Source organism: Pristis pectinata, unplaced genomic scaffold, assembly GCF_009764475.1.
Source record: "Pristis pectinata isolate sPriPec2 unplaced genomic scaffold, sPriPec2.1.pri scaffold_139_arrow_ctg1, whole genome shotgun sequence".
Classification (NCBI taxonomy): Eukaryota; Metazoa; Chordata; class Chondrichthyes; order Rhinopristiformes; family Pristidae; genus Pristis; species Pristis pectinata.
In genome coordinates, this window is record NW_026262479.1 from 55,159 (window position 1) to 74,016 (window position 18,858).

The window sequence follows — 18,858 nt, forward strand, 5'->3', positions numbered from 1 at the left end:
CTCCAGAGACACCGAGGTAAAATGGCAGGGGAGGAAGCAGCTAAGATGGAGCTGAAGGCTGGGGGTTGGTTAAGAAATCAAAAAGAGGTTGAATAGCAGGGGGTCCGATGCAGGGAAGGGTGAAATGTTTGGAAGTACAGTGGTATAATGAGGTTAAATGGTCAGGGCTCAGTCAATGAGAGAGGCTTAGAATGGTGGGGGAGGGAAATAGTAAAAGGTGCTGAAATGTTGGGGGTGGGAGGGAATAGGATAATGAGATGGGTTGAGTGAGTTGGACTGGTTTGTGGATCTTTTCCTGGACCAGTGATCCAGAGGCAAATGTTGAATCCATCCAAGGCAGCTGGGAATTCAAATTCAGTAAATTAAATAATCCTGGAATGAAGTGCTTGTCCGAGAAATATGAGCATCAAGTTTTGGGAAGAAAGACTGATCTGTATGTGACCCCACATCTACAGCAACATGGCTTCTCTGCTTACTGCGTCTCTGAAATGACCTTGAACAGAGCAGGTTGCTGGGTCAAGGGGGTGGGCAATCTTTGCCATCTTCGTCAGTGACACCCATGCCCCATCAATGATCTTTGTATGGAGACACATGTGGCTGCAGATGCCAGAATCTGGAGCAAAAAATGAGCTGCTGGAGGAACTCAACAGGTTGAGCAGCATCTGAGGAGAGAAATGGTCAGTTAATGTTTCAGGTTGAGACCCTTCATCTGGACTGAAAGAGATAGCTAGTATAAAGAGCAGAGAGCGACAACTGGAGAGATGGTGCATGAACTGGCAAGTGGTGGGTAGATCCAGGGGAGGAGTGGTTGATTGGCAGATGGGAGAGGGAAGGGTGGAAATAGTGACAGAGTCTGACAGGTGATGGATAGAGGCAACGAAGGGCTGTAGATAATGGAAAGGAAGGTGGAGCATGGAACCAAATAAGGGAGGTGGAGTGGGCAGATGGGAACAGTTAGGCGGGGGGGGGTTCTTGGGGGAGAACCCAGTGGGAAGAGTACGAGGGTGCTGGGCAGATGGAGTAGGTGGGGCAAGGGGAAGAAACTTGATAGGGGGCTGGTTGGGGTGGGGGGAGTGGGTGAGGTGTGGTGTTTGAAAGAAGAATGTGAGAGGACCTGGGTAATCAGGAGGACACAGGAGGGACAGAGTGGGAGAAGCTTACCTGAAATTGGAGAATTCAACATTCATACCATCGGGTTGCAGACTACCCAGGTGGAACACGAGGCACTGATCCTCCAGTTTGCGTTTGGCCTCACGCTGGCAGAGAATGAGGCCAAGGACAGATGGGTTGGAGTGGGAATGGGGAGGGGAATTAAAATGGCTTGCAAGTGGGAGCTCCAGATGGCCATGGCAGATGAAGTCCAGGTGTTTGTTAAACCAGTCACTGAATCAGCATTTGGTCTCACTGACATAGAGGTTGCCACATTGAGAGCACTGAATGAAATGGACAACACTGGAGGAGGTGCGTGTAAATCTCTGCCTCATCTGGAAAGGCTGTTTATGTCTTTGGATGGTGGTGAGGGAGGAGATTGAAGGACAGATGTTATGCCATCTCCGATTGCAGGGAAAAATGCCTGGGAGGGGGAGGTTAGAGCAAACTGGGGAATCGCGGAGACAGTGGTCCCTCCAGAAAGCAAATAGGGGTGGGGAGGGGAAGATGTTACTAGTGGTGGGATCCTGTTGTAACTATTCAAAATGTCAAAGAATGAATTGCTGGATGTGGAGGCAAGTGGGGTGAAATGGAAAGGACCAAGGGAACTTTCTCCCTGCTTTGTCTGGGGGGAGCTGGAGTCAGAGCAGAAGTGTGGGAAATGGAGATGTGGGTAAGGGCTCCACCAACCACAGTGTGGGAATGGGGAGGAAGACCTTTTTTTCTCAAAAAGGAGGACATCTCGAGAACTGATGCTGCAGAGGTGGAGAAACAGAGAAATGAATTGCATCCTGACAAGAGACAGGATGGGAGGAGGTGTAGTCTTGGTAGCTGTGGAGTCAGTGGGTTTGTCATAACTGTCTCTTGAGATGGAGACAGACATCAAGAAAGGAGAGAGAGGTGTTGGAAATGGTCCAAGTCTGATGTTGTGGAGGGAAATGGGCAATTTGACGTTTTGGGTCAAGCCTTCATCTCGACTGAGAGTAGAGGGGAGATTGCCAGTATAGAGGTGAGGGGAATGGATGGGCGAGAACCAATGATCTTTTCATCCTCTTGCATAACAGAGGAGGTCCCAGAGGACTGGAGAATAGCCAATGTTGTTCCTTGGTTTAAGAAGGGCAATTGGGATTATTCAGCAAATTACAGACAGGTGAGCCTCACATCAGTGACATGGAAATTATGGGAGAAGATTCTTGGGGATAGGATTATAAGAGTCGAGGGAAGACAGCCAGGATAAGGAGGCAAGGGTAAGGGGTGCAGCAAGAATTGGTCACTAACAAGTGGATCCAGGTAAGGATTGGTGATCAGCAGATGGAGGAGGGAAGAGTGAAGACAGCAACAGAGGCTGGGAGGTGATAGGTGGAAGCAACAGAAGGCTGCAGATGATGGAATCTAGTATGAAAGGAAGGTGGAGCCAAATAAAGGAGGTGGGTGGGCAGATGGGAACAGTGGGGTTGGGGGACAGTGAGAAGAGTGTGCGGACAATGGGCAGTTGGAGTAGCAGAAGGAGGGGTGATTACAGCATGATTAGGGGCTGGGGGTGTGGGGGTGCTGGTTGGATGTGTTTAGGAGGAACTGGGTAGACCAGGTGGAGAGAGAAGGGGAGCAGGTTACCTGAATTTGGAGAATTCAGTGTTCATGCTGTCAGGTTGTAGCCTGCCCTGGCAGAATGAGCTGCTGTTCCTCTAGCTTGCACTGGGCCTCTGGCAGTGGAGGAGACTGAGGACATACAAGTGGGAATGGCGAGAGGAATAAAAATAGCTTGCATCAAGGAGCTCCAGGTGGCCATTGGAGGATGGAGCGTAGGTGCTCGGCAAAGCAGTCGCTGAGTCTGCACTTGGTCTCACCGACATACAGACTGTGCTGAGTCTCGTCTCATCTCTACATTTTGGCCTTTTTTTGTCCATGCTTGGAACAAAGCCCCAATGAGAACTGGAACTGGGTGGTCCTGAGGAAACTGAAGCTGAGCATCAGTAAGCAGTTTATTTATGAGCAGGTCTGATTTTATAGCACCACAGATGGCAGCTGCCATTACTTTACTGATGACTGACAGTCAGCTGAAGAGGGCGGGCGGGATCAGGATCTGGCAGATCTTCTGGTGAGGCATCTCTTTTTATATCCATATTCTGCATCAATTCTGTTTCTCTCTCTATCTATAAGATTTGTCTTCCTCCACAAACTACCTCAAACCTTCACACTAACATGCCAATTGGTGCCATCATTCCTGATTAACTGAAGCAGCTCTCAGCAGTGGGAGTAAATGCAGGCAACATCTGTCTCTCACCATATCCAGGTGTTTGTTCAGCTGATCCCAATCTTGGGTAAAGATGTGTTTTATGGAACAGCTTTTCAGAGGTGGGAGAAACAGACACAGAAGGATTCTGGGAGAGGACTCCAATGCTGACAGCTTGGAAGGATGAAGGTATGGTTGCCTTTGGAGGGGCATAGAAGACCCAGGAATGGACAAGAGGTCTGAGTTTAGGTGAACAGTTACAGTAAAAAGATAGACCTTGTATGTTTACAGCATTTTTCTCAACTTCAGGGCAGCTGAAGTACTTCACAGTCAAACATACAGCTTTGTTTCTGAAGTCTCATGTAGGACCAGAGCAGGAAGGAATGGCAATTTTCCCCTCCCTATAGGACAGGGAACCTGACAGATTATGACAATCCAGTGGTTTCACATCATTAACCTCCCCAAATAACAGTGTTCGAATTCCAGGTTACTTTAATGAACTAAAGCAAATTCTCCTCAGTTATGGTGGGCGCTGAATCAGTGTCTCTGGATTAAGGACCCAGTCTCTCTGCTACTGGTGCAAAGTCAGAACTAAAGTGCTTCAAATAATTTTATTCACAGTAATTTAAAATTAACTGGGAAAACATAGGGCATTCAACTGTCATTTTCTCCAGAGTTCAGCCAAAGGAACACAGACGCACAGTGTATAAAGACACCCACCGGTGAGAGGTTAACATCCCCACACTGAGGATGGGTCCAGCTACACTGTGAACATCAGTGAAGGTGTCCTGGCAAGCTGGACAGAACCCCCTCTCCTGCCCTGATGGAGAGAGTCCTGAAGAGGAAGTCCATGAACTCCAAAGCTGTTAGGCAATGGACGTCCAAAGTCTGTTTGCAATCCTGAGAAAATAGTATTTTGACCTAGCTGGTTATTTCCACAGCCTGATGATCAAAGGCATGTGACAGATTATCTTGTAGTACCACTGATGAATTGCAGGACAGACTCATTTAGTTGGAGGAAGAGAAAGAAGTTTCTATTCCCCATTTTCCTGAAAATCTAAAGAACTGATGGGTGAATTACAGAAACAGTCGAGCAATATCACATTTTGTAGACTGAGTTAATAGAACTGGAAAGGAAAACAAGAGGAATTATGGTTGGAAACAAAGTGGGGGATAAATTGGGATTGGGGGGGGGGATTGACAGCTGAGACCCTCACCTGGAGTTACCTTTCCACCAAGAGTTTGAAATGAACAGACACCACACAGGGAACAAATGTGTATTGTCAGTGATTGGCTTTGGTGGGCTGCCTTGGCCAAGGTGTCAGGATGCCAATTCACAGATGCTCACAGTAACATCATAAATCATCAGATGATCTCCACTTGATGTCTGGCCACCCACCATCTAATGAGAGACCCATCACCAGCCTTACCAGCTATTCACAGTTCACACTAGTCCACCTGTCATACAATCACCTCTCCCAACCCCATCCACCAAGATTTTCACCTCTAGTTCATGCATCAAGCAATCAGAACCTCTCCCAACACCACCCTCCAGAGTCCTCCCTGTATACATTGACTACCCAGCACCTCACACCTACTTCACGCACCATCCAAACAGACTCACCACCTACCTTTCACACCACACACTCTATGACACTAACCAATCATTATCAAGAGGCACTCCCACCAATAACATCAATGTCCCACCATCCATTCAATCACAGCATGGCTCCGTCTATCTATCGAGAACCCTTAAAGTTAACCACCATTCAGAGCCCAACCCCTGTCCCAGTGACACAGAGATAACCAACCTAGTGTCCATTCAACCACTGAATCAGATTCACATCCTTCTGATCCACTTGCTGAAAGGACTCTGTTACATTGTTTTCTTGGATCCACCATATCTCCTCTGAGATTACCTTCACATCAGTGCTTCCAAGGTGTCTTTCTTTCCCCTTAATCATGGCTTCTCCTCCACCACAGTTGACCAAGCTCTCAACCACGTCTCTTCCATTTACAGCACTCCTGCTCTCACTCGTGTTCCCTCCCACTCATCATCAAACCCACAAGCACCCACATTCAATGTAATTCTCTGTAATTTCCACCACCTTCAATGTAACATCCTTACCAGAAATCTTCCCTCCCCTCCCATGTAACCGTCCAAAGGCTCTGTTCCTTCACAACTCCCCATTTCAATCTTCTGCATTGATCAACTGCAACTGTACAACATCCGCTCCCCTTCTCACTGCAAGAGATCGAACAACTGCCTTTTTATATTTGTTCCCATCCCAACTATGAGAGATCCAAGGGCTCCTTTCAGGTGAAGCAGTGATTCATTTCTGCCTCTTCCAATTACTGTACTTGGTCCCCTGCTCAGGACAGGGACTCCCCCACACTGGGGAAACTACAGACCCAGTGACTGCTTCAAGAACTCCTCCATTTCTACAGGTTCCACTTTCCTCTCACCTGAATTCACCATCCCACCCTGACCATCCTCACTCTGACATCCCAAGGTGTTCCAGTGAAGCCTGAGGGAAGACATCACATCTCCCAATTAGGCACATTACAGCCCCGGGGCTCAGAGACGTCGTCAACAACCTCAGATAACCGGCCATTCCAGTTTGTGACAGAACCGTCCAGCCCCGATGAAGAACATTCACCAACCTGTAACATTAACCCAGTTTCTCTCTCCCCACACACGCTGCCCGACCCGCTGAGTTTCTCCAGCAGATTATCTGTTGCTCCAGATTCCGGCATCCGCAGTCCCCGTGTCTCCGGCTCACCCTGATGTTGTGGGTTTCCTCTTTCCCCGCTCTAGTTCGGCCCGCAGTCTGTGCTGCTTCCACACACGAGCAAACCGACAGGTTCCCGGCCCTGCCTCTCCCCTCACCCTGCACTGTGTTGTCCCGTTGGCCTTTGAGTTTCCCCCCGGCGGAGGGCCCCCATCCCTCGGGCTCCCGGACACGACAGCTCAGGACCAACGTCTCCCTCCTCCCGCCGCTCGCCATTTGTGCCGTTGGTGGGGGGGGGGATCCGCGCGCCCGCCTCCTCTGCTCACGTGATCACCAGTCAACCAATCGGAGCCTCGCTTTCTCCCGCTCCCATCTCGAGCTTTGCCGCGCTCTCGGCCCCTCCCTCGAGCTCCGACCGTTGGGTTTCGAACGCGCGGCTCCGACAGCTCCCCCCACGTGCCGGCCGATCCTCCAATCACAGCCGCTCCTTCCGCCCGCTCTCCGGCCGTTGGGTTTCGAACGCACAGTCACGTTCCAGGCGGTTGGAGAGAGTCCGGGCGGTCGGTGCTGACACCAGAGACCGTGTCACTGGTGCGATACTCGCACACCCGGGGTTGTTGGTGTCCCAGGGACGGTGCTGACAGGACAGGCAGTGTCGCTGCTGGTGACACCCACAGCTTTTCCAATTGCTTTGCCGAACAACTGAGATCATTCCCCACTGCAGTTGATAAAGAAGTGATGAAGTTCAGCAGCTGGAACGGGAGGACCCCCATGGTCATCCCCAACAGTGGAAGATCTGGGTGTCCCAATGTTGTTTTAGCCACCAACACAGAAGGTTGGACGTTGATGTTGCCGCCCCGAGTGAGGGGTTGAGGTGAAGGTCAGCTGAAGGAACCAGGTGGCATGTACACATTCTGGAAGGGTCACCTGGAGGGAGAAACTCGTCTTCATGGGGTTGGATTAGCTGTGAAAATTGAGCTGGTTGTCACTTCACCAACGGCAGTTTTGGAAGAAATGAATGTCTCATCACCCTGTGGGTGACTGTGAAATGGAACCAGCACACTCCTGGCACCGGTGTCTACGCTCTGGGTGTTGTAGATGGGGCCAGAGAGGATTTCTTCTGCAACTTTGAACAAACCCTGGCCTGAATTCAAATGGGAAACAAATTGTTTCTCTTTGGTGATTTTGATGCAAGAATTAGAAAGGACAGAAGCCTTTGGAAATATTCAGTTGGCACATAAAGAGAAGTAAAGGCAACTTCAATAGAATCGTGTGGGTGTTGTGGGAAAAGGTTCTTTCAGATTTCAAAGGTAGAGGACTCCGGACACGTTCTTTGGATTTTAAAAAGGAATTTATTTACAAAGACCAACGCGGGAACAGAATGAACAGTAACAGGTGCACACTCACACACCTGTACTTGGGTGATCACGAAACGTGAGGGGAGTCACAACGGGGTGAAGTGCACACACATACACACACAGTGAACTAGTTACGAACGATCAGAGAAAATGCAATACGATGCCTGAAACCCCTGACACTGGACAAGCATCAGCTCTACGCTACTGGGAATCTACTTAAGACGCTCCTAAACCCCTATGGAAGCACACACTCCTACCAGTGGTCCCTCAGCATGGTTTTGACCCCAGCAGCAATCACAAAGAGAGAGAGCCATACACGTGTGGCATCCTTTATAGTGCTGGAGAGCTGGGTGGAGCTAACTCAGGTAATTCAACAAGTCCAATGAGTCATGGCCAGGTATGAGAGGTGTGCACGGGGACCAATGGTCGAGGGTGTGTGCTAATGGATGGGCGGAGCTAGACCTTGATTGACAATGGTGTCACTTTCGACCAATACTCGATGGTGTCACATGACAGCCATGACCTTTCACATTACATTCCACCCTCGAAAGTTACATCATTTGACAATCATGGGAATAGCTATAACTAAGCTAACAAATACACATCAATATTCGGTACTAATGGAAGGCAGAAGAGGTTCTAATAATCTGACAAGCACAGCACAAAATACAGATAGCTATTACAACTAAAACAAGGGCGGTGGCCCAGTGGACGATAGTTGCTCACCATCCCCCCAGAGACCCAAAGGGCCACCAGTTTCCCCATGAGGTGTCATGTTGGAGGAGCTGGTCCCTTTTTGGATTTTAGTCACCAAGTCCTGAATGTGAGCAGCCAGGTTGGTGATGTTGCTGGACTCATTGGGATAAAGGTACAGCACTCCTTTCTGACTACTGCACAGTTTCCACCATCTGCAGCAAGTAGGTAATCCAGGGCCATCCGATTCTGAATGGCTACCAGCCTGACGGCAGCCAGTTCCACTGCTGTCCTCGTCAGGGCATCCTTGGTACATTGCAGTGACATTTTCATTTCGTCTGCCATTGTCTGGAGCACGCTGGTCATCCGGATGACTTCTCGGGACAGTGGGGCTGTGCCATACATGGAAAAGGTTATCATCCAGAACCTCTCTGCCTCTGTGATGACTCTTTTGTCCCGGTGGCCACTGTATGCTGGGTGCTCCCCGACGTCATCGAGGGCGTGGATATAGGGAATGACAAAGGCTGGAAAACAGCAACCATACCAGCTCGTGGGGAGCTGTGGGGAGCTATGGGTAGGCACGGTGCCGGCAAACCCAGTGTGTCTCATTTAAGGTCCAGGGAGTCCCCAGCTTAGCGACGCCGTGGGTGGTGGTCACTGAGGCCCCTGGGTACCAGTTGCTCTGGCAGTCACTATGGCTGACTGAAAAGGTGGAACCGTGGTCATTCTGGATTTTGCACCAGCATTCTCTTGGCTTACTCAGTGGCTGCAGGATGACTCTGAGGGTCGGGACTCAGGTGGAGGTCAGATTGTAGGAAGGGAGCTACCAGCTCCTGTAACACCCACCCCATTGGAAATCACTGGAAGGAATGCTCTGTAATGGTGAGGGGAGTGGTGGGGAACTACCATCGGGCCCCCCCACCAAACCGATATACCAAACCCAACAGGCACAAAACGTCTGTGTAAGCAGTTCTTTTGGAGATCATCGAGGGGGATCGCTGTAAGTGGTAGAGCTTCACCAGCATGTGCTGGGGTTCGGACGCAAATCCAGCAGTCTGATTGGTTGGAGATGTTGGTGAATTCGTATGCGATGCGGAGGAAGGTGTTATCAGGTGTTCCGATGCAGATCATCGCAGTGAGCAGAAGGAGTGACTGGAGTAGTGCCAGCATCCTGTAGGGGGTGGGGGGTTGAGGAACAAACTCATTCTCGGCGGGTCAGCTGTTGGGTATGAAGGCAGGATAGGTTAGTTCAACCCGGGATTGCAACCCAACGGGTGTCCCCGGGACTGCGCGCAATGACTTCTCCCTTCTGAGGGGGACCTTGTGGCTGTCAGACCCAGACCCTCATGGAGTCCTCAAGTCTCGGGGGGTTTCAGGGTCTCGCAAGTCGGGTGGTGGGGAGTGAGCCAGACGGCGGGATAATGGAGACCCCCCCCCTTGGCCAGTGGGCCATGTGTTGAGCTGATTGACAGCCTGCTGCAGCATGTCCAACCACCCCTGCAGCGTGCAAGAGGGTGTCAGTATGCGTATCGGTTCTTTCAGCAGGCCGTTCATTCTTTCTATCAAGCCCAATGTCTGGGGATGGTAGGGGATATGAAACAGCCATGAGATCCCTGCCTCCGCCACCCAGTTTTGTACCTTGGCCCCCGCGAAGTGTAAGCCCTGATCAGGTTGTACCTCCTATAGGACCATAGATGAAGGAGAGGTACTGCAATCCTTTGATGGTGCTGTTCTGGTCGGCCATCTCACAGGGCACCACCACCAGGACACCCGAGTATGTGTCCACCATCGTCAGGGCATATTGCTCTTTATTGTGGCATGAGAGTGGTCCAATGTAATCTACTTCCCACACACGACCTGCTCCCATGCCACGGCGAATGTGACCCAGTGGTCCTGCCGGCCAGCCTCATGGTTTTGCCTGCTGGAAGATGGGGCAGTATATGACAGTGGTCTTACACTGATCCACTGTGAGGGTGACCCTGAACTGTTCTGCCCAGCGATAAGTACCGTCAGCCCCTAGGTGACCGCTCTTACGGTGTGCCCATGCAGCTAGGGCGCTGAGGTCAGGTCCATCCAGGGGGATGGTAGCGCAGCATATCTGGGCAGCCTGATCCACAGCGGCATTATGGATGGCTTCCTGGGTGTTTTTTTGTGTATGGGCATCCAAGTGGTGGACTGATATCTGTCTCTGGGTGGCTTGGTCCCAGATATATCACCAGTGTTCCTGCCCCCAGAGAGGGTATCCGTGAATTTCCCACCCCGTTTCATGCCACTGTGCCATCCACACTGCCATACTGTTGGCTACTGCCCAAGAGTCGGTGCAGATGTGGACTGGCCCGGTGGAGTTCTGTAAAGTGAGTGCCACCACCGCTAGCTCAGCCAATTGACTGGACCCTCCCACTCCCTCTTTTGTTATTGTTTTCCCTGTGGCAGGATGAAGTGCCGCCACTTTCCAATGCTGTTTCCTGTTTTTCCAGTGGCTGGAGCCATCTGTGAACCAGGCGTGCAGTTTTTATTCGGGGTCAAGAGAGTTGAAAGGTTGGCCCCAGGATACGGGGGAGGGCGTGATCTCGAGTAAGTCTGGGGGTGAGTCTTGGGACTGGGGGAAGGACACGACCTGTTCGTGGAGGCGGCTGACCCCTTCTGGACCGGGTTCGGCCCGGTCCGTGATGTACCACTTCCACTTCACTATCGAGGACCACTGGGCTCAGCCCTCTTTGTGTGTGGAGTCAGGGGACTTGACCCAACGCATTATGGGCAGGTAGGGGCGAAGGACCACGGGGTCAGTACTGTTTTGGTGCTCGGTTGCAAGGAGCGCCAGGTAGCAAGTCAGCAGCTGGTGCTCGAAGGGGCTGTAGTAGGTGGTGGCCTCTGGCAGTGACTTGGTCCAGAAGCCGAGCAGGACTCTGCGCCCCTGTACCTTCTGCCAGAGGCTCTACTCGACCACCAATTCGCTAACGGAGACCTGCAATTCGAAGGGGACTCCTTCCTGCCGGGGGGGAGGGGGGGGCGGTGCAAGGGGCAGGGCTTGTTCTCCCGCCTGTTTGGCTGCTTCAAAGGCGGCCTGCTGTTCGGGCCCCCACGAGAAAGTGGCTTTCTTGTGGGAGATCCTATAGAGGGGTCTCAGGAGTATGGTGAGGTGAGGGATGTCTTGCCGCCAGTAGCCAAGGAGGCCCACGAAACTCTGGGTGTCCATCTTATTAGTGGGGACAGCAAGATTTAAAATGTTGTTCCTCGCAGTGTCAGGTATGACTCTCCTGCCTGTGTGCCACTGTATGCCCAGGAACAATACATTCTGGGCTGGGCCTTGTACCTTTTCCCAGATATTAGAGCAGCTCTATTAGCTGTGCTGCTCGAATATCTGGGACAAGTCCCCTGCTGAGCTGTTGTCTTTGCTATCAATATGCTGAATGTCCTGCAGGAAATTCCGGGCAAACCTCTTCACCCACAGAGTTCAACAATGTGGAATGTGTCACCATACGGAGGGATGGAGGTGAACGACAGGAATGTATTGAATGGGAAGCCGAATGAGCACAAAGCTCGAAGAGCTTCTGCCTCACCTTGACAATGTTCAATCCCAACCTCGGGTGTTGACTGTGTGGAGTTTGCACCTTCTCCCTGTGACTGTGTGGGTTTCCTCCCACATCCCAAGAGGTGCGGGCTCAAAGGTTATTGAAGTACTGTAAATTGTCCCTAATGTGTGGGTGATTAGTAGAATCTGCTGGTGGTGGGGGTGAAGCAGGGTGTGGTCATGCAAATGTGGGCAGAATTTTAAATATGTATTAATGTAGGATCAGAGTAAATGACTGGTTGATAATCAGTGCAGACTCAGTGAGTCAAAGGGCCCATTTCTGTGCTGCATCTCTCTATTCCTCTGAATATTCATACTGGGTGAGATGGGAGGAGACTGCTGTGGAGCAGAAACACTGGAAGGCACCAGATGGGCTGAATGGCCTCTCTTTCTACTGTTCATTGTGTGCATTGCAGAGACAGGAAGGGCTTCAGATGAAATGTTTCAAACAGACTGCTTTATTTTAATCAGAGATCCAGAACATTGAACTCTAACTCAGTGAAAAAGATTACTAAAGAAAATCAACTGTGCCAATGACCAGGGTTCAATTCTGGGTGAGATCAGCAACGTCGACAGAATCCGAACCCCGTGAACACCTGCAACACTTGTGAATTTGCGCTGGATTTCAGTAGCAGTGATGGTTGTATATTGAGCTGGCAGCATGTTTAATCTCTCCACAGTGTGAATTCGCTGGTGTTTCAGCAGCTCAGATGACCAACGGAATCTCTTCCCGCGCTCCGAGCAGGAGAATGGCCTCTCCCCAGTGTGAAATCACTGCTGCTTAACCAGACTGGATGACGTAGTGTATCCCTTCCCACATGTTGGGCAGGCAAAGGGCACCTCTCTGGTGTAAAGTCGCTGGTGTGTCATCAAGTCATATGACTGATCGAATCCCTTCCCGCACGTCGAGCAGATGAACGGCCTCTTCCCGGTGTGAACACTCTGGTGCATCAGCAAATAGGACGACCGAGTGAATCCCTTCCTGCACTCAGAGCAGGTGTATGGCTTCTCCCCAGTGTGAACCCACTGGTGCATCAGCAGCTCAGATGACTGAGTGAAACCCTTCCCACATGTCGAGCAGATGAACGGCTTCTCCCTGGTGTGAAATCTCTGGTGTGTCAGCAAAAGGGACGACCGAGTGAATCCCTTCCCACACTCAGAGCAGGTGTACGGCCTCTCCCCAGTGTGAACCCGCTGGTGTATTAGCAGCTCAGACGACTGAGAGAATCCCTTCCCACACGGAGCAGGTGTACGGCTTCTCACCGGTGTGAACTCGCTGGTGGTCTCTCAGGTTGGATAACTGAGTGAATCCTTTCCCACACGTTGAGCAGGAGAACGGCCTCTCCCCAGTGTGAACTCGCTGGTGTGCCAGCAAGTGGGATGACTGAGCAAAGTCCTTCCCACACTCTGAGCAGGAGAATGGCCTTTCCCCAGCATGAACTCGCTGGTGCGTCATCATGCTGGATACCTGAGCCAATCCGTTTGAGCCACCGGTGTGTCAGCAGGAGGGATGACTGAAGGAAGCCCTTCCCACACTGCAGAATACATGGCCTCTTTATGAATTTTGTTGGTGCATCAGCAACTGGAATGATCGAGTGAATCGTTTCCCAGATTCAGAGCAGGTGAGTGGCCTCTCCCCAGATTCAATTTGTTGATGTTGTGTTTCTGATTCCCATAATCAAATCCTCTGCTTGTTGTATCCTGTAAAAGAAATTTACAAAATTGTCAATCGGTACAGGACAGTATTTCAGCTGAGATTTTAATCTCTGTAGCGAGCTGTTATAATAATGACAAACACAAGCTTGAGGAACAACGTCATCTTCCATCTCGGAACATTGCAGGCATCCAGACTGGCAACAAAATCTCTGGTTGTCTTTCCATCTGTAATCAGAATGGGCCATTTCTGCCACTTCCCTTTGTTCTACCCGTTGCCTCCCTCACCTACTCTGCCACTGAAATTCAATGTGTTTTCTGTATTTCACTGTTAAAAGGGGTATCAAACCCAAAACTTTACCTCTCTCTGCAGATGGAGACACAAGAGACTGCAGATGCTGGAAATCTGAAGCAATACATAAGGGAGCTGGAGGAACTCAAAGTGGGTCAGGCAGCATCTATGGAGGGAAATGGAAGGTCAACATTTTGGGTCTTGGTGGTGTTGGACTTGGCATATGCATTGGTATTGGTTCATTATTGTTACTTCGACTGAGGTACAGTGAAAAACATGTCTTGCATTCCGATCGTACAGGTCAATTCATTACACTGTGCAGTTACATTGAGTTAGTACCGAGTGCATTGAGGTAGTACAGGTAAAAACAATGACAGTACAGAGTAAAGTGTCACAGCTACAGAGAAAGTGCAGTGCAGGTGGACAATGAGGTGCAAGGTGACAACAAGGTAGATCGTGAGGTCAGAATCCATCTCATCGTATCAGGGAACCATTCAATAGTCTTATCACCGTGGGATAGAGGCTGTCCTTGAGCCTGGTGGTACATGTCCTCAGGATCATTGAACGTGAAGGGTAGGCGATTAGACTCACTTGTTGGAGATTGTCATCGAGTAGCAGTTTTGTGGTCCAAATATTATTTGCAACTTACAGTACGTAACTACAACTTACGATACTTAACTGACGGTACAGTACGGGCGGCATGGTAGCGTAGCGGTTAGCGCGATGCAATTACAGCACCAGCGATTGGGGGTCAATTCCCGTCGCTGTCTGTAAGGAGTTTGTACGTTCTCCCGTGTCTGCGTGGGTTTCCTCCGGGTGCTCCGGTTTCCTCCCACATTGCAAAGACGTACGGGTAGGTTAATTTGGGTTTAAAACGGGTGGCGCAGACTCTTTGGGCCGGAAGGGCCTGTTACCATGCTGTAAATAAAATTTAAAAAATTTAAATTTAAATTTAATATTCCAGAATAGAAGTGTTAGATACCATTCTGTATCCAGACAGAATAGAACTTGTTCTCAGTGGCAGAAGGAGACAAGGACATTGAACACAGTTGAGTTGTAAAATAACCATAAGTGACAAGGATTTTTGTTTCTTCAACACATTGTAAAATGACACAATTTATCCACATGGGTAAATTACTGCCTGACCTGCTGAATTCTCCAGCAGTTTCTAGTTTTACTTCGGATTCTGGCATCTGCAATTTCTCTCTAAAAACGGGGCAAAGACAACATTTCCGATTGAGAATGCCTCAGCAACCCTGGCCTCACCCTTAGTTTACAAACCTGTCAGTGATCGAGATGAATGAGGGCAGGTAGAGAGAGAGAGAGAAATCAAAGACAAAGAGATATTTCATTAACTGTGAAACACATGCTGCAGCTGTTGCTGGAACCACAGGCCTTGGCAACATTTCTGGCCCACATTTCACAGCGTGAACATGGCCTTGTCTCCAACTGCCTTTGTTAGTCTATTCACCAGAAAGGTCGATAAAACATAAAGCGAGGCAAGGGTTGCCTGAGTGAAGCTAATCAGAGATGCTCATTTTTCCCTCTCATGTATCCCTCCCTCACCCCATCTATTTCTCCCTCCCACCCATATCTATCCATCCCCCAATCTTCTTCACCCAATCCATCCCTCCCTCTCCCAATCATTCCCTCAAACACCCCCAATCTATCCACACCCCCACCCATCTATCCCTCTCCAATCCCCCATCTTCCCCGTCCCCCACCCATCACTTCCCGTCCTCCCATCTATCCCTCCTCCCCCATCGATCACTCCTGTCCCCAAATCTATGCCTCCTCCCCATATCTATCCATCCCAACCCCAAATACCTCCTCTATACCCCCATCTATCCCTCCAGCACCCCTCCAATCTCTCCTTCCCCCCACTCTAACCCAGCCACCCCCATCAATCCCTTCTCCCGATCTATCTCTCCCCCATCCATCCCTCCTTAACCCCGAATCTCTCCCTCCTCCACCCACTATCCATCCCCCTCTCCCCCACCTCCCCCACCCAAACCTCTCTGCAAGTTCCTTTTGCTCTCTCCCAAGTCTAACGGAAGGGTCTCGGACTTGAAAAGTTCCCTGTTTCTCTTTCCACAGACGCTGCCCTCACCTGCTGAGGGCTTCCCGCACTCACTGGGTTTGCCTTGATTTCAAGCAGGAAAGTGCCCGGGTCCCCCGTGTGGAGCGGGAGGGGGAAGAGGAGAGAAAGGCCGGGACTGCTCAGTGTGGCCGCCCTCAGTGATCCTGCAGCCCGCACGGATTCTTACCCCAACCGTGGGCTGGACCCCGGACTCGAACAAAATTCCTGGTAAAGGGGCGCGCAAGTGACGTCACCTCCATTGCGCGCCTGCGCTGTGGGCTCGCTCACCGCAGCCAGAGCTCTTTCTCGGCCGCGGTGGCTCTTGGGTAAATTCGGCTGCCATGCGAACCAACCTGAACAGCACCTTTAAATAGCTTCGTTCTCCACCGCAAATTATTCTGCCGACAATAACTGTGTGATGAAGGAAACACTGTTGTCAGTCTGTGCACGGAAAGCTCCAGAGATCTATCCTCTGATTTACAAACGATGTCCCTGAGTTATCTCATCAGGAGACACAATATCAGGCAACCTATTCAGACCAGACAAAGCAGAAAATGTCAGGAATCAGCCAGGGTTCCTGCTCCCCATCCCAGCTGTGCAGAAAACCCCACCTCCAGCTGTGCCTCACCAGAGGAACTAATTTGCCTGTGTTTGGGACAACAAAGAGCCACTATCACAATGGTGCAAATACACGGCACACACACAGGTCGCATTCACCCACAGAGCAGACGGGTGAATTATTCTGGGACAGCTCACCAAGTTGTTTGTGCGGGAATCCATTGAAAACCAACCTGCTCGCTCCGACCCCCGCTGAATGGACAGTATGAAATAGCAAGAGCTCCTGCTGGTTCCACCCCACCCTCCTCTCTGACCCCAGGGTCGCTGGGCAGTGATGGGGAGCAGGAACTGCGGCTGATTCCCCCCCCCCCTCTCTCTAACCCAGGGGTAACTGGGCAGTGATGGGGAGCAGGAACTGCGGCTGATTCCCCCCCCCCTCTCTCTCTAACCCAGGGGTAACTGGGCAGTGATGGGGAGCAGGAACGCTGGCTGATACCGCCCCCCGCCCCGGCTCTAACCCATGGGTCACTTAGCAGTGACGGGGAGCAGGAACCCTGGCTGATTCCCCCTCTCTCTCCAACACAGTGCTCCTTGAGGCAGGAACCCTCTCTCACCCACGGGTCACTGTGAGTGATTGGGAGCAGGAATTTGTGCTTGGCTCGTTCTGAGCCAGATCCCAGAGGGATTGCCCACAGATCGAGGGCCCAGACACGATGGATGCAGACACGGACTCTGTATCTGGGGACAGAACGGGCACCTGATGTGTCTCCTTGCACTCGATGTGACGTTTTCAACTCCGCTGTTGATACCAGATTCTGCGGAAGCTGTTGGTGAGACCGGACCGGGATCATGTGTGACGCTCCGGTTGCCATTCTGCAGGAAGGGTGTCATGTGCAGGGACACGGTTCACGGGGATGTCGCCGGGACCGGAGGGCTTGAGTTATAAGGAGAGACTGGGCAGGCTGGGACTGTTTCCCCGGAGCGTAGGAGGCCGAGGAGGGACCTTATAGAGGTTTATAAAACCACTGTCTCTCCACCCACCCCCCTCCCAGGGTAGGCGAGTCTAAAACACCCCCCACCGTCTCCCCCCACCCCCAGCCTCTCCCCCCGCTGTCAGTTCCGCCCCCGGATTACAGCGGGTGTAGTTCCCTGTGTTTGCACGGAGCGTGTGGTCCCAAGGACGGGACCTTCCCCACGCACGGCTCCCGGCGGCAGGTGGGGCCGGAGCGCCGGGGCGGGGGGGTTTATCCACACCGGGCTGTGGTGTTTGGCCTCGAGGTGGGGCTTTGGGTCGGGTGAGGACCTGCAGAAACTTCTCGGGACGTCATGTTGGGGCAGTCCCGGCTCCCTCACTCCTCTTTCTCCCCTCCCCCTCCCCACTCCCCCTCTCCCTCTCTCGCCCCACAGTCTGACCCCCTTCCTTCTCTCCACCCACTCTGCCCTCTCCCTTCCCTCTCTCTTCCCTCTCCCCTCTGCCCTCCCCCTGCTCCCCCTCCCCTCCAGATCTGGGTCCCGGACCTTGAGAAAAATCTGACGCAGAGCCCGACACGATTTCCCCCTCTGCCGGGACCGCTGCTGCCTGCCCCGCTGTGCTCAGCCGCTTGTCCCTCCTGATCTGGATGCAGAAGGGAGGTGCGGTTCTGCGGCGGGAGGAGCTGGTTCCGGCTTCCGAACGGAGGAGCCTTCAGTCGAGCTGGGTGAATGGAGTTTTCAGTTGTGCCGGGAGAGGAGGCTGGAGCAGGGGCAAAGGCGATGTCTCTGCCGAGGGAAGAGCCACAGCGTCGCCGCCTGGTCGGGTGTTCGATCCGGCAGCCGGGAGAGCATTGGGAGAGAGAGGGGGAGACAGACAGAGAGAAAGACACAGAGACAAAACAAAGGAGATCTTGCAGCGCCAAAACGCTGGCACAGCCTTGGATTATTTTGCAAAAATATTTAAACCTGGTGTCCACTGGTCCCGGAGCCATCTCCTCGTTACTCTGCACACAAAACCATCTTTTTTATCCTCTCCACTCCTCAGAAGCACTTCTCCCGTCAATATGTGAAGCTGAACCCGCCCCCCGATCCCCGGAATCACTCGTATGTGTGCCCGAAAATAAATTCCCAAATCTGCGTCCGCTTGTGAGGTCCGAGCTGAGTGAATCTTGTTAAAAGGAGCCACTTACAAACAGTGAATGTCTCTCGGCACTGCGTTGGGACATTCGTCTTGGTACTTTAGTTTTGGTATTGGTTTATTATTGTCACTTGCACCGAGGTACAAGTGAAAAACTTGTCTTGCATACTGTTGGTGCAGGTCAATTCATTACACAGTGCAGTTCCATTGAGTTAGTAGAGAGTGCATTGAGGTAGTGCAGGTAAAAACAATAACAGTACAGAGTAAAGTGTCCCAGCTACAGAGAAAGTGCAGTGCAACAACGTGCAAGGTCACAACAAGGTAGATCGTGAGGTCAGAGTCCATCTCAATGAATGAGGAAACCGTTCAATAGTCTTATCACAGTGGGGTAGTAGCTGTCCTTGAGCCTGGTGGTACGTGCCCTCAGGC

The 18,858-nt window shown here is 51.4% G+C and overlaps 2 protein-coding genes across 2 annotated transcripts; both read right to left on the minus strand.

Annotated features, from left to right (window-relative positions):
- Window positions 1-12,507: 12,507 nt before the first annotated feature.
- On the minus strand, window positions 12,508-12,988 carry LOC127567144 (zinc finger protein 239-like). Its single transcript, XM_052009840.1, has one exon. The coding sequence runs from the start codon at window positions 12,769-12,771 to the stop codon at window positions 12,508-12,510; it is 264 nt and encodes an 87-aa protein (XP_051865800.1). The 5' UTR covers window positions 12,772-12,988.
- Window positions 12,947-15,983, minus strand: LOC127567143 (oocyte zinc finger protein XlCOF6.1-like). Its single transcript, XM_052009839.1, has 2 exons — window positions 15,792-15,983; window positions 12,947-13,437 (listed from the first exon to the last, which is right to left on the minus strand). The coding sequence occupies exon 2, from the start codon at window positions 13,193-13,195 to the stop codon at window positions 12,947-12,949; it is 249 nt and encodes an 82-aa protein (XP_051865799.1). The 5' UTR covers window positions 13,196-13,437; window positions 15,792-15,983.
- Window positions 15,984-18,858: the final 2,875 nt, after the last annotated feature.

What these genes read in the sequence shown, in the direction of transcription:
- LOC127567144 (XM_052009840.1), bottom strand. Translation starts at nt 12,771, where the DNA reads ATGCACCAGTGGGTTCACACTGGGGAGAAGCCATACACCTGCTCTGAG.
- LOC127567143 (XM_052009839.1), bottom strand. Translation starts at nt 13,195, where the DNA reads ATGATGACGCACCAGCGAGTTCATGCTGGGGAAAGGCCATTCTCCTGC.